The sequence below is a fragment of the Brachyistius frenatus genome, unplaced genomic scaffold, assembly GCF_029030835.1.
Source record: "Brachyistius frenatus isolate BFR_SWC_R1_liver_20210118 unplaced genomic scaffold, ASM2903083v1 Contig_11, whole genome shotgun sequence".
NCBI classification, from domain to species: Eukaryota; Metazoa; Chordata; class Actinopteri; family Embiotocidae; genus Brachyistius; species Brachyistius frenatus.
The window spans coordinates 3,923,900-3,938,750 of record NW_027210610.1 but is presented as its reverse complement, the minus strand read 5'-3'; the positions used below and the strand labels follow the sequence as shown (position 1 = coordinate 3,938,750).

Here is a 14,851-nt window from a genome sequence, read left to right as displayed (position 1 = left end):
TATTTATGATAAATGAATTCATGACGTGAAGCCGGACCTCTCTCTTTTGGACCTCCTGTGTGAGAAATACAGGGGGGAATAATGGGTGCGTCATGACTTTAAGATAATGCAAAATACACATTTAATGAACAGACATTGGCAAAGATTTTTCAAGCATATTTGTTTTGTGGTCGCTGCCATTAATAAACATTTTAGTCACCTAAAATGTCTGTCCAAGAAGAGGTGGTTGGTTTGAGTTAACTGTCTGGGTTGTAATTATGTTTTGGATCATTAAGAGGAGCAAGGGTCGAATAAATTCAAATTTTGGTCATTTTAAACACATTTGAAACACGAATCTTCACAGGTCGGAGACGCTGTAAATAGGTTTTCAAAATATACCCCCCAAAAAGGAAAGTGCTCGGCTAATATTGGCCACCTGAGGTCAGTGTTCGCACACTGCTTTTCCAGAAGAACGAAGCGCGTCACAATTTTAAGGTCAATATGTGCAGCAGGTTTGGAAAAGGAACAGGTGGAAAGAATAAAAGCTGTCTTCAGCAAATCGAACCGAAGTATGAAGCATACAGTAAGAGGCACGAGGACGGCTTTGCTGCCGGAACCCGCCCGGTGACGTGTCCACGCGCGCTGCACCTCGCAGGTGAGTTCATTTAAAAGTTAATGAGCGTCTCTCGCCGTCTGACGAGTGAAAGCAGGGAACCTTGCGAGGAAAGTCACCGCGAACCGTCGTCTTCAAGTGTAGAAATATTTTCCAAAAATACACAATGAGCGATTCGGGACAGCAACAAGTAAGTCAGCAGCACGCGCGCGGCTTTTAATCGTGTAAATATTGTTATTCTAAGTCAACAGTCTTCGGTTTACTTGCCGCGAACATTTTTCACTGGACTATAAGCAGATTTACGCAGTTTTTGGCCAGCGTGCTACTATTTCCTGTTGTGAAGATATCACCTGGCTTCGGGGAAGAAAAAACAAAACAAAACAAAACAAAAAAAAAAAGCCTTGCATCACTTTGTACCCCATGTTACATTGTCTCCATGAACCCCAGGAGGCAGAGCCTCAGTGGCCGGAGAAAGGAGATGAGTGGAGTGATGGAGAGGAAGGGACCGGTATGGACTGTGGGCTCCTGCAGGCCATGGCCGAGGAGGACGAGGAGATAAACGTCTACAATGTGGAGACGTTTGGGATGGGTGTGTACATGCGTCTTCAATTATCTTTTTTTTAAAATTATTTTATTTTTTATCTCTTAAAATATAGTTCCTCGCGTCTGCCGATGAACAGCCCTGTTCAAGCAGGTGTGCTCATGTTCCTGCTTTCTAGAAGATATCGAGTTGAGAAAACTCTCCTGGAAAGAAAGCAACGGTCTGACATTTCTGGAAATATGCTCAAGTACTTCCTTTCTGAGAGTTGCATTAGAAAACGTATTACCATGTTCGTGTTTGTTAAAGTGGGCTAAATAGGAAGGAAGATGCCAGACAACTGATCCCGTTAGTTTTGGACAGAGCCAGGCTGAAACTCTTGGCGAAAAAGCTCAAACTATTTTTTTTAATATATTTTTTTTAAGACAATAAACCTAAATACAAATTTTGAGTCGGGTAGTTAAAATGAATTTTCTTAAATTTTGGCTTTATGTTTGTTCAGTGTTTTTATTTCTATTTTCATTAATTTAATTCAAAGTAACGCAAAGTCAGAGTTTATAGTCTGACTGAGGTTTGTGGATGTTATAAACTACACATCTGAATTATCAGTAGCCTAACTGCGCTGTGCATTGATGAATCACATTGTATTGATAAATGCTTCAGTATTTGGAGTGTAACACTGGACATAATCATAGCGAACACAATCAGCAGTGGTTCAAACTTATTTTTCATCACCTGTTTTAATTTGATCAAGACAAGATTGTGTGACTCATCTGACACAAAGACACCATCGCCACCATGTGTCAGATTATTGAAATACAAGCTTCTTGGAGGATTTTAACCCCAAATGCTTAACATGCATCTGGTGGTAGTAAATGGTCAGTTTGGCAAGACTGAACTTTAAATGTTATCAGGTGGTTTAAGTTCTGAAAGTGATGATTGGTAATTTAAGTTGACTCAACCTGAAACTGATCAGTTCATTTAATATCAAATTATTATTTCTGACAAAGTAGAAGAGTTTATTGCAAAGAACAAGGCAGGACACTCCGAACATCTAAGTTCAGCAATACAATTTTTTTTTTCATGAAAGTTCGTCACTTTGTAATGAAGGCAAAGAGTATGTTGCCTTTTTAAAAAAATTTATTTATTTATTTTACATTAAATGCTGATAATCTATATATTCTAAGATCTTATAATCTTTATGTCACAGTGTTTAAGTTGCTGTTTTTAACAGCGTGAAAAAAAATGAAAGCTCCACTGTGTCTGTATTGTAGATCTGGACACAAGTGTGATTCCAGACAATCGCAGCAGCAGCAGCCTTCAGTTTGGAGTCCCGCCGCCTCCAACAAAACCACCTCCAACAAAACCACCTCCAACAAAACCGCCTCCAACAAAACCACCTCCAACAAAACCACTTCCGGACCCCAAACCTTCATGCCCCCGCAGTGCTCCCTTCCCACCCAAGCAAATACCACAGTATCTGCCCCGACTCCCCCCAGGGCATCGTGGCAGAGGGAGGGTATGGCGGGCAGGACTGGGCAGGGGGCAGATGTTTGAAGACCCAGCTGTGATGAGGACAGTGGAGGGGCGACAGAGCATCAAGGTGACGAAGATCAGTTTATCGTCTGAAAATTGCAGTTAAACAGCAGCTGGTCCTCATTTTGGTCTGTTTTTGTTTTTTCTTAAGAGTCTTGACAGTGCCATAGTGGACTGTGGGAATGCCATGTACCAGCATATCTTTGACGATGATGTAAGTGTCAACTTTGAAAGCTATATATATTATTATTTATTTATTTTTAACCACACTTATTGCTGCTACGTTTCTTTACCCGATTTGTTTTCATCTCCAGAGGATGACACCCTCTTACAGCAAGACCAGAAGAATCTCAGGATCCATACTTCAGGTTAAGAGCATGTATTTTATTATGTGTGTTAGTTAAACAGGTGTATTTTATGCTGTCTTATTTTATTGTGTTTCGTAGGACAATGCTATAGTGTGTGTGATTGGTCACAGAGAAAAAGGTCAGCAACTGAACTCCAGCTTCTTGGATTCACCATATCCTGTCTCATCCTTCGGTTTCCGGAGAGGGGAGCCCAGAGGATCCTACTCCAGAAGACAGTTTGGCCAAAGAGGGCCCTCTCGGGTGGAAATCTCAGTTTTACCACTTCATAGCTTAATTTGAAAGGAATATTTTTTTTTTTTTTTGCAGAATTGGATGAGAGGATTCAGACCACACATCTGTGATGAAGGTGTCGCTAGTGGACACAACACAGATCACAAAAAGTTTGTTTAATCCAGACCAAAACTATTAAAAGGGATGGAACGAAATAATTTGGACGAAGGCATAAATGGTCTCAGTCTTCTCATCAAAACTCTGTAAAAAAAAAAAAAAAAGTGAATGAGTTTCCCAAAATGTGGAAAAATTCCTTCAGACAAGCACTTTGCATGGAAGTTGCCTGTTAACTTCCCCCTGAATCTTGGCTTTAGCAATACTTTTTTTTTTTTTTTTTTTTTTTTGCAGATGCTTGCGCCCATGTTACCCGCATCCCCTATCTTCTCACGCCAACCGCTGACGCCACACCAGCATTACAATCAGGTTTTTTCTATAATTAGTTAGACCTTTACTGATATATTAAAGGGACAGTTGGGACTGCTTTATGTGGGTTTGTAAGAGGTACCTATCCACAGTCGGTGTGCAATAGATTTGGAGAGGCAGACAGCTTTACTGGTACAGAAACAAAGCTATGTACTGCTGCAGACATGGTTGGCAACAAAAGGTATTTTAGTCACCTAAAAAAACCATTTCAGTTTCGGTGTATGCTATATTTAGAATATTAATTTGGATCCAAACTAACCAAGTCATAGGAGCCTGGTGGCTTTAAAGAGATTGATGTAACGGCTTCAGTTCCCCATTAGAAAGGGCTGCCTGATGTCAAGGTGAAAAGCGATGAAAGTGTTGTACGTGTAGCGTATACTTTAACTGCTATTGTTTAGATCAGTTTAAGTGTTCAAATATTGTGTTGCTGAACTTGTCCACAGCAGTATGTATATCAGCTTCTGTGCTGGTGCAGCTGCCTGCTTCTCTAAACTGGGGACATGCCAATCACCATCTACCGCAGGTAACACTCCAAGTATCTCCCACAACCCCACTTGAAACAGTCCGAGCTATCCCTTTAAAACAACACGCATGCACAACACATGCGTTTGCTTGAATTTGTTTGACTTGACTTGAGGTGCTATTTTCCCCTAAATCAGACAAGAGGGTTCATGTTTCCTCTGAACCGGCCTTGCCCCTCCACTCCTCAGTCACTGGCTCCCAAGATGATGCAACTTCGCTTTGGTGCCAACTCACCAAGACCGTCTCCCTTTTACAGCCCCTCATCTAATCTAGTACAGCCTTTCAGGTGTGTGAGAATCTCATGTATATCACAAAGGTTTTCCACTTTTTGTTTGCAGCCTGAAATATTTGAGTATCAATCATATCCATCACCTGGAAGTTAGTGTATAAAACTCTTCTCATTGACCTGCAAGAGATACAGTTCATACAGCCGGTGCCATTAATAGGAAGTAGAAGTAATGGATGAATCTACCCACTGGAGAATAAAGGATGCCAAGTAGAGAAAATGTAACATTATGTGGTGCAAGTTCTATATTATCAAACTGTTTGCTCTGAGTGAAAGTGTTCATTTGGCATAAAGATAAAACTGCATCATTACACTATGTCTATGTAAATGTATCAAAGCACACCTTCAAATTTTATGGAAGCTGATGAGGTTTCTTTTGAATGCGAAGCCCCTCTGTGACGAGCAGGTACCCCGGTCCGGTCACGCAGCTCCACCCCCAACACAAACGACTGCTGAGTCAAAAGCAACGTATATTCCAACGGTTGGTGCTGATTTAAATTCTTATTTATTATGTTAAGAAAAATAACCCGTTTTAAATATAGAAAAATCTGACCTGCTTATAGAAAGTTGGAGGGCTGGGATCCTTACTGCAATTTCATGACTCCTAAAGAGAAGGAGTGGATCACCCGGCTACAGATGATTCAGCTGCAAAGTGAGAATCCATACCTTGAGGACTACTATTACCAGGTAGCTTTGCTCTCGTGTCTAAATTTTTTTTTTTTTTTTTTTTTTTTTTTTTTTTGCTGACTGAACTGAATAATTCACCTCTGCTCTTTTTTTTAGTTTTTCCCTGAAACACATAAGCTTAACCAAAAGTGAATTGCTGATGTGCTTAAACCTTGTCGTAGGAGTACTATCGTCGACTAGAAGCCAAGATGGCTGATGAAGAGCTGGGTATCAGGAGCAAGAGGGAGCCGCCCAAGCTCACCACACCGTACATCACAAAAACTGATGCCTACACACCAGGTGAGCACATCTAACCTTTTCATGCTACTAAACGATGTTATTTGACGTTTGCTGTTGCTGAGAATTGCCCAGCCATACTTCTTCTTTAATATGGCCTGTACTGCTGTTATTAAAGGAAGGATATCATTTCCCCTGATGAACCTCTTTGCTGTTATTGTTTCAGACTTACTGAAATATGTGAAAGTGTTTGTCTAGCTGCTGCAGTGCAAAGAGAAGATCTGAGTTGATTTAAAAAAAAAAAAAAAAAATTTGCTGGACTCACCTGAGTCAGTTATTAATGTTCGCTTAGAACAGTCAGTCTAACATGAAGCAGCAGGTGCTGTGCTAACTTTGTTTTGCCTTGAGGGCTGTATACAGGCTGCCTTACCTTTTAGTGTTGGGGGTTGGCTGAAGAATACCTGCAGACACCATTCGGGGCTAAAATAAATAAAATAAAAGTTGGCATAGGTGGTAATTATTGGTTTCTTTTCCATCTTTTCTTCCAGTGGTGCACATTGAAGGCTCGTTGGGTCAAGTTGCTGTGTCCACATGTTACTCTCCTCGCCGTGCCATCAGTGCAGTTAATGCAGTCCAAGTTCAGGGTCCGCTCGAGGTGCCTTTGTGAGACCACTTCTGGTACCTTTAAAATGATATTAATCTGCTTTCCCTGACACGACACTTATTTCTCTTGTTGCAGGAACAAAATGACACCCGACAACAACGTTTAGAGGTCCTCGGCAAAATAGAAAAGGTGATGCAGTGTGACTTTTACTTATTTTTTCCTTCTCCAACTCACGGTTATCTCTGTTTTTACTGCAGTTGTTCATAGTTCTGCTGGAGGTGGAGGAAACGGAGAGGACGAAAACCACAGTGTTGTCTGAAGCAGAAGAAAGAAGGCTGATGGAGAAGATCCAGAGGAAAGTTGAGCACATCTACTCTCAGCTGCAACACCACATCTCCACGTGAGTGTGTATTGTTTCAAATATTGATTGCAGAAAAGTTGAATTGATTTTTGCCGTTTTCATAAAGCTATACCATAGTTAACAATTTAATATTTGAATTTTAACAATAAATCCCCTCAAAATTGTTGTAGAGATTCAGGAGAGGAGTTTCTTCCTTTCCTGCTGGTCTCTAAAGGCAAAAAGCTTCTTGCCCGGCTGCTCATGTTCCTGAATCGTGATTCTGCACTGACAATCTTGCGCATTGTGACCTCCAACCTACCGACGCTGATGAGCAGAGATACAGAAGAGGTAGAGCAGTTTTGAATGGTCCTTTTTCTTCCCCCTACATTCCTCAAGCAAACTTCCTTTGTAACAAAATATGGAACCTAAAAGGTGTAGTTAGAAACTGATGGTTAAATTTTTTTTTTAATCGTTTTGTTTTCTATCCCTATATTATTTGATTATTGGTTCTTACTTGTTTTTGTATTATAGATTATTACTTGTCCTTAATATCCTCCCATTAAAATTGGGATATTTTTTATTTTGGGATGTAGATGAATGGATGTGTAACTCGAGAATGGCCTCATTGCGTCATTTCTAATATTTTTTTTTTTCTGTGTAAAATTAACGATATGAATATGACCATCACCCTCATGTCATGTTTTTAAGGCCCTTCCAGTGCTCTACCCATCTCTTCGACATGTGATTGGTGGCCTGACATTCAGTCAGCTCATTGGCGTCCTCAAAGATCTGACATCATCAGAGTCTCTAACGACACACGAGTGTCTGACGCTGGCGTGTCAGAACAAGGTCTGTGCTTTATGCTGCTGTTCGGCTTTTATTTGTCGGCACTATTTTGTCTAAAGTTTCAGGTCTTCTCACGCATTTCTTTTCCTTTCAGTTTGGGCTGTCCTTGTTGTACGCTCTCCTGTCCCAAGGAGAAAAGCTGCTATCCTCAGGTGTTCCTCTAGAGCCCAGCATTGGCGACTTTGAGACCTGGTGGGAATCTGAAAACTAACGTTCAACAAAGTGCGATCAGTTCAACATTCTTTCTTCTTTTTGACGTTCCTGTTTTCTTTTAGGACCGACACAATATTCCAGGTGGCGGGGCAGCTTTCCAAGTGTTCACTGGTGGAGCCGCTCCTCTTGCCATCAAACCTGCTCACTCTCTTCTGCCGTTACCTGGATAAGCGTACAGTACATCAGCTGAAAAGCAACATGGAGTAGGTTCTTCTTTAGATGAAAGATTTTTACGCAGAAAACGTACGTTTATTTGGTGAGCATAGACCAAAATCGAATTACCAAATATCTTTGTTTAGGTCTGCGACTGGATTCCTGGCTCTTCCATCTTAAGGTGGACGGCAGCTAATGAGATGTTCAGCGAATGACCAGGTTGTGGTGAGCACTTCAGTGAAAGGACCCAGAAGCACAAAAACTCCTCAGTGCTCGTTATAACAGAAGCTAAATAATGTCCTCTGACCTTTTGATTCTTATTCTGTCCCCTCCCCCTCCCCTTCACATTTTTGCACTCTCAAACTGTTTCCCTTTTTTTTTTTTTCCTTCTTCTTTTTTTCTTTATCTGACTTTTTTTACTTTCCTCCCTTTGGTCTCCAGTAGGCTGCATCTGTGTAAGTTACTCTGAAATCAGAAACCTGTTGCTTTATTTTAAACCTTTTGAAAACAATCATATCATTTGGTCAGATTGCCATCTGGCTTCCATCCCACCACATTTACATTCATTTATCTCCAAATGTGCTCTTGAAATTCCAGTTACATTTAGGACCAGAAATTGAAGTGTGTTGGATGAGATATGGTGACCAGGTTGAGGATTGTATAATTTATTGTACAGCTGAACCTATCTGTTGATTATGATAGTAATAACCATTTCAGGATATTGTCATAGCATGGCCCAACAAACGGCATGCAGTTTTGGGTTTTTTTGTAAAAAGGCATGCATTGTGTATAAATGTGTAGTGATACTAAATAGGATGTATTTGATGTAATTTTCCATCTTAAAAGTTTCAGTTGTGAAGAGATTTTAATTTATTATATTTGTTTGGAAACAGAAATAATTTAAATTGCACCCTTGTAAAGCACTAGCAATATAAATAAAAAAAAAATCTTTGAAATTGCTCAACAACTTGATCAAGTCTGCTGAAAATGCATCACATCTCTAGCATTGGAGGACAACATTTGCTCTTGAGAGCTTTGAACAGTCAAACTCTTGGATGAAGTTTTCCTCCAGTCAGGTTTGATTGAGCAGCCGTTTCACTGTTATCTTCTTTTGGGGTATCCGTCTACGATATTACGTAGTGCCCGTTACATTGTTTTATCACCTTAATGCTTTGTGTTTTTTTCTAATCTTATAAGAATTCTTTTGACATGTTCCAGCAGCATGTTACAGAAACTGTCACGTGTCCATTGGGGACAGAAGAAAATGCAGTTTTAAATAAGGTCTGTGGAATCTGAAACGATGTGGAAGTAAAGCCAATGTTGACGAATCACAAAGACGGCTACGCAATGTCATGACTGTCTCTCATCGCTACACTGGGATTGGACTCTAGATGCAAACAAATCTGTTCTCCAGATTTTCTCTGTTTTTCACTGAAAGCAGTTGAGTTTTAACCAAACTAATAATCCTGTTCTGTGCTGAAACGCCAGTGTGTGAGATTCCTGAAGGGAGAAATGGCTGTACAGGTCTAGAGCCTCTAGATGACACTAGTCTTGTGTTGGAGAGGAAGGAGTTCAGAATAAAGTAGCAGAAAACATGTATCTGTTGTGCAGAGCATTGTCAGACATTCAATATTCTTTATTTCTTTGGAGTGGACTGAAAGTAGGGGCTGACAAATGGTTTGTTTCCAATATATAATGTCAAAAATTACTGGGCGTAATGAAAATGAGTAAAGCCATGAACGTGTAAACTTGGATATTTTCTATCTTATAGCATAGGTGGTCTGTAATGTACTTAACCCCTCAAAAAATTACTGTAAAAGTTAACCCCTTTTAGAAGATCTGTGTAGTTTTGGGTGAGATACTCGACTCATCAAATATTTGGACTGAAGGTGGGATGGATTAAAAAAAAAAAAAAAAGAAGACTGGTTTACTGAAGACAGAAATGCCAGAGAAATGAAATGTGGCTTGAGAAGGATCTCCTGCAGCTGCAGTGTGTTTTAGGAAAGGACCAGTAATACTGTACTGGATGATATAGTTTTGATGTCATGGGAACAAAATATTATTCCGAACATTGCTGCCATTAACAATTTAGATATTGTTTTACATACCTGAAAACGTGAGCGTTTAGTTGTTCTGTAGCACAGCAGTAATACAGTATCAAGGTGCAATATCTGTATAAACATTATTCAAGCCTGAAGTACTTCAATTTAAATGCAGATTAGTTCATCTGAGGTCTTCAAATTATTGTTCTCTGCATGTCTGGGTTTATTGACCGCTGTAATACGTCCATTTCTGCATTCTGTCCCAGGACGTCTGACTCGAAAGGGTGTTAAGAGAAAGCGATGTTAATATATCCCCGTTTAGGGGATAATTTAGCAAAAGCAGAAACTGTTTACCACGAGTACTTAGACCTGACATGTCACTTGAAGTAACATTTACGAGAGTTTTGCATAGAAATCTGAGATTTAAAAAAAAAAAAAAATTATTTGGGAGCATGAAATTATTTTTATTTGATATTTAACATTTCATCTCCATTATAAATTTTTAAAAAAAAAAAACGACTCCTCAGACCTCTCTGTGGTCTCAGCTGTCAGCAATGCTGTCAGGTGAGGTTGTATTTCAGGGGCCAGTTTGTGGCAGACACTAAATTGTTGGCGGTGAATTAAACACGGACACTGAGCCTCCCCTCTCACAGCTGCACACATCTGGGCAGGAATACACATGGCAGACATGGCTGTGTGGAGTCAGACAATCCCTGTCAAACAGTGGTTGCACTGTGGTCTCCATTTTCTTTCACGGTACACGGAGCGACACACCAACATCCTGACCACCACGTCAAACCAAAGCCCCCCACGAGAGTGCAGTGAAGTCAGTTTAAGCGTGAACTGTGACATGAATGGACACAGTTTGGTAGTATATCAGTTATCATCTGTGTGTTTTCAATGGTATTTTAGTTTTATACTGATGACTATTCAATTTTGTCTTATAAATTTGATATTTTTTGTAAATTTTTGATTTTTCTTCTCAGAAAATTTACAATTTTAATCTAGGAAATTCTATGTTTTTTTCCCCGCAACATTACCCCTCCAGCTCCATAATTTTGGAACAAACAGGATGGGAGATGTAGAATCATAGCTGATGTAAATTATTGTCGATTTGCTTACTTTGACAGTTATTCATCCTGCATAATTACACTTTTATTAAAAAAAAAAATCAACACGTGTCGATCTCCTGAATGTTCGTTGATCTAAACCATGAATACTCAAACATTTCCCAAAGAGATCGGAGGCTGCGTGATCAGCGGTGAATCAAAAGACACATTCATTAGCAGGCGGTGAAAAGCTGAACCGATAGTTTGTCAGTGGTGGCTGAGTTTGTTGAGGAGCCAAGTATGTGAGAGGTCTGGGTGGGCCGGGTAAGTGAGACATTAACCTCTCCTTGACCCCATAAGAGGAGGATTTGGACTTTAGGTGAGGAATCTATGTGAACGGTGAGATATCTTTCTCTTTTTACTCACTTTTTCTTTAAATATACAGGGCGCCGCTCTCACCCACCAACAGTGTGTGTGTGTGTGTGTGTGTTGGCTGGGATCATGGAGACACGATGGGCTGAAAGAGGTGTAAACGGAAGTTGAAGCTCGCTCACTGTTTCCAGCATTTGCTCTGCTACTCTGCATCTTTAAATGATGTCATCATTGTCATAAAGGCCATTCAAAAACAAGGCAGTGTAAACTCCAGGATGTCGAGCTCTCTGTGAATTCCTTTTTAGTCTTTACCACTCCTGATGAATGTTTCTTATTCGTTTCAGTCTGTGGAAATATTTGCCAAAGGGCTTGTAAAAACTGGACTAGACTGCTTCCTGTTCATGTCATTGCATGTACAGTTTAAGTTTTGTAGTGTTCTTTCACAGTGGTGCAGTAATTTGGATGATTTATTATACTGCTTATTTAGCTTATATTTAAATTAAGCAACTTTTCCATTTTCTGCTAAGATTAAGAATAAAGTAGAGGTCATAAAGGCTATCGGTGGTGAAAAAGAGAGATTTAATGCTCAATTTCTAATGAGCTCCATGTCTATTTAGTTTCTCAAATTGATATATTGATCTTATTTACTACTGTAAATAGTGATGTATCCCATAAACCCCATACTTTCTTGTGAAAAACTCATCAAAATCCTTCTTGTCTCCCTCCTCTAATCGTATTCTCATTGTGCCCCACCGGTTTGAAACATAAGAACATGCTAGAAATGTTAGAAACTTGATTTATAGTCTGTACGTGCATTTTAAACCATAAAAGTGATCACAAATCAACACAAAGCAACTCTGTTTGCCTATAATCCAGCCTGTAGGAGACACCTTCCATTGTTCATCAGTCAATGTCCAATTTAGACTCCCTCTTTTTGCTTCTGTCTCTCCCTTAAGTGTTAATGTACTTTAAGTGGCCAATTATTCAGTCAGTCTAAGTACACCTCGAGTGTGTCTCCCATCAAGCGGGGGAGGATCTGGGGAGCAGAAACCTCGATAAGCAGAGGAGGTGAGAGGAGGGGCACCTCCTGACCGGAGTGTATATGAGACCCTCATAATTCGGGTAAGTTGCCCACTCCAGCACATCTGCTCCAGCTTCCTTATTTTCCCGCAGGGGCTAAAAACATTTTGCCGCTGCTTCTCTCAGGTCCACGATGGCAGGACAACTACTACTTCAGAGTGCAGTGATTCTTTGGCTGGTGGAGACGGCACACACGGGGGGTGAGTGTCTTTTTACGTTCACGTTCGTCAGATTTAGTTTCTAAATGAACTAGATACGTGAACTGCCTTCAGAACTGAAGTCATTGATCAGTCGTATCAATTCAAGGTACAGTAACTGCCTTGTGTTTGCTGGGTGATGAAGTCAGGGGGAAATTATACCTTATAGTCACAGTTATTGGAAAACTTTCAGCTGTGTAGTTTATTGCTTCAGCTTGAAGTGCGTTTCCTTTATGTTTAGTGGAGTCAGTTATGTGTCGGTGGTCTATTGTAGAGGGAAGGTAAAACATGGCTTGAATTGTGAGCTGACATGCAGCTAAGGAGGATGATGATGATGCTGTTGGCTCTGAGGAGCTGCTTTATGTATCGACATCAGACATGATTTAAGGTCTCACAGTCAGACCAGTTGAGCAACACATTATTTCTTCTTTTCCTCTGCTGCTGCACTTGACGCAAACCTTACCAATATCCTAAAAGAGGATTATATCAGAAAATAAACCAAATAATCGGAATATTTATTCCTCACATTTAGCTTTAATTGAATTATTTCCTTCTAACAACTAGAATCTGTTGTTAATGCCATGACATAGCGAGAAATCTTAAATTCAACAGCAAATTGCAGCATTTAAATCAATCGTGCACTTGTCAATTATTGAACCATGCATTGTTTCAATATACCTGTACTAGACCCCTTCTTTAATGGTGGTGATTTTGCTCGAAGAAATACTTGTTTTTTTTGTCTCGGCTTCTGTATTTCTTTTTGATCATCACTTAAAAAAAAGGATGGCTGTTAGATATTATTGAGATCTAGTGACCACACTCACATGGCAATTGTTGAACTGTTGGGTTTCTCTAATGTTTTCAGGGTCAAGTGCCTTGAAATAACTTTTGTGATTTAGGGCAATATAAGTCAAATTTAATTGAACAGATTAAAAAAAAAGTCACCATCTACTCCTATAACGGACCTTAATTACGGATAAATTTAAGATACAGTTAAATTATTTAAACAGAAATCACTTAAAGCAATTATTGAAGTTCTTCCTGATTAGATAAAAAAAAAAAAAATATTTTATATTATTATCCATTGTTAGTTTCATTCATCTCAACCAAACCAGCTGTCACTCTTCTGCAGTGAAACACTACGGTCCTCCGAGTGTCCTGATGACATGAAGGAGAAACGAGACAAATATCTTTCAGGTGGTCGGGTTTGTCTGTCAAATTTCAAACAATCATGCTAAACTGAAATGTTAGTGACACGAGCTTACATGTGGTCGGACCTCGACCAAGTATCCTTGACACTGATGATGCGAAGGAGCTATATGCACCCTTTTCTCTTCACCAGCGGTCTCAGTTTGTGACATCAAAGGCAGCTCGGCTTCAGTGGCAGCAGCGGTCTAAATTTAACACCCCTCTGTGAGAAGGGAAGAGAATGGTTTTACTGCTTTTACACAGTCACTCCATTGACTTCTGTAAAGTCTTCACTAGTGCAGTGAACAAAATTGTAAGAGAACAAGGTTAATGTAAAGCATTTCCAGACTTCTGGAATGAAGTCACAGTATTTCTTGTCTATTTAGGGAATCTATGCCATTTTTTTTAGGCTGCGAACAAAGACTTAACATTTTAATATTAATAAGTTACTACTTTCAATTTGAATTAACTATGGACGAATGAAAGACTGTTCCAAGTTTAAATTGGTCACAGACAGAAGAAAACTTATGGAACAGTTCATATCACCATGCTTATGTGTCCAACATATCACTGATGAATAAATTGCTGTGACAATTTAAAAAGGCTGAACTTTACAGTTTGTTGTTTCATTGATGCCCATCAGTCTAAATCTGAGCAGTAACTGATGCGACATGTCACTAAGACAAATGTTTTATTTATTTTTGATTAGAAAGTTGTAACCTGATAGAAATTTTACACTGCGTGTGTTGTGTTAAAGGTTACGGTGCTGCATCTGGAGTATCCAATGGACAAGGGCCACAGCCAAACGGTGAATCCTCACATTCTGTGCACTTTCTGTAATTTGTGGATTTGCTCCACCGAAGCTTGTTTTCACAGTTGTTATGTTTTTGTTTTTGTTTTTCTAGGGAGGAAACCTCAGAATCGTGTAGGTGTAGGATCACTGCTGATGCCGTCAAAAGGTAAATTATGAGCCAGCTTCGCAATTCAACTGCTCAAGAATTGGAGACTCATTACTTTTACTCTTTTGTAAGGTGTGGGTCAGGCATTTCGGCCGCAAAATGGATATGGTGGATATCCTACAAAAGGAGTAGGTCAGTGATTACACAATGTGAACATTGAATAAGTCTGAACTGATTTCAGAGTGTAATTTTAATAATGTTTCACTCAGGTTACAGACCAGCAGCTGGTGTTTCAGGTGGAAATGGAGCCAAATCTAACGGTAAGTTTTTCTTTCCAAATTGTGAAGATTTAGCAAAATCTCAATGGATGCAACATTTGTATATGTGACCACATGTATACTATTTTTCAGGCTATGGTGCAGCTGCTGGT

General features: G+C 39.7%; 1 protein-coding gene across 1 annotated transcript; it reads left to right on the top strand.

The window, feature by feature from the left end:
• Positions 1-753: 753 nt before the first annotated feature.
• patl2 (PAT1 homolog 2) lies at positions 754-8,477 on the top strand. The gene is made up of 19 exons (XM_069691642.1): positions 754-782; positions 1,040-1,181; positions 2,405-2,733; positions 2,818-2,880; positions 2,981-3,034; positions 3,113-3,274; positions 3,653-3,727; positions 4,387-4,535; positions 4,924-5,016; positions 5,099-5,222; positions 5,384-5,501; positions 5,987-6,093; positions 6,178-6,231; positions 6,300-6,442; positions 6,574-6,730; positions 7,091-7,231; positions 7,323-7,420; positions 7,504-7,644; positions 7,741-8,477. The coding sequence occupies exons 1-19, from the start codon at positions 759-761 to the stop codon at positions 7,772-7,774; spliced, it is 2,208 nt and encodes a 735-aa protein (XP_069547743.1). The 5' UTR covers positions 754-758; the 3' UTR covers positions 7,775-8,477.
• Positions 8,478-14,851: the final 6,374 nt, after the last annotated feature.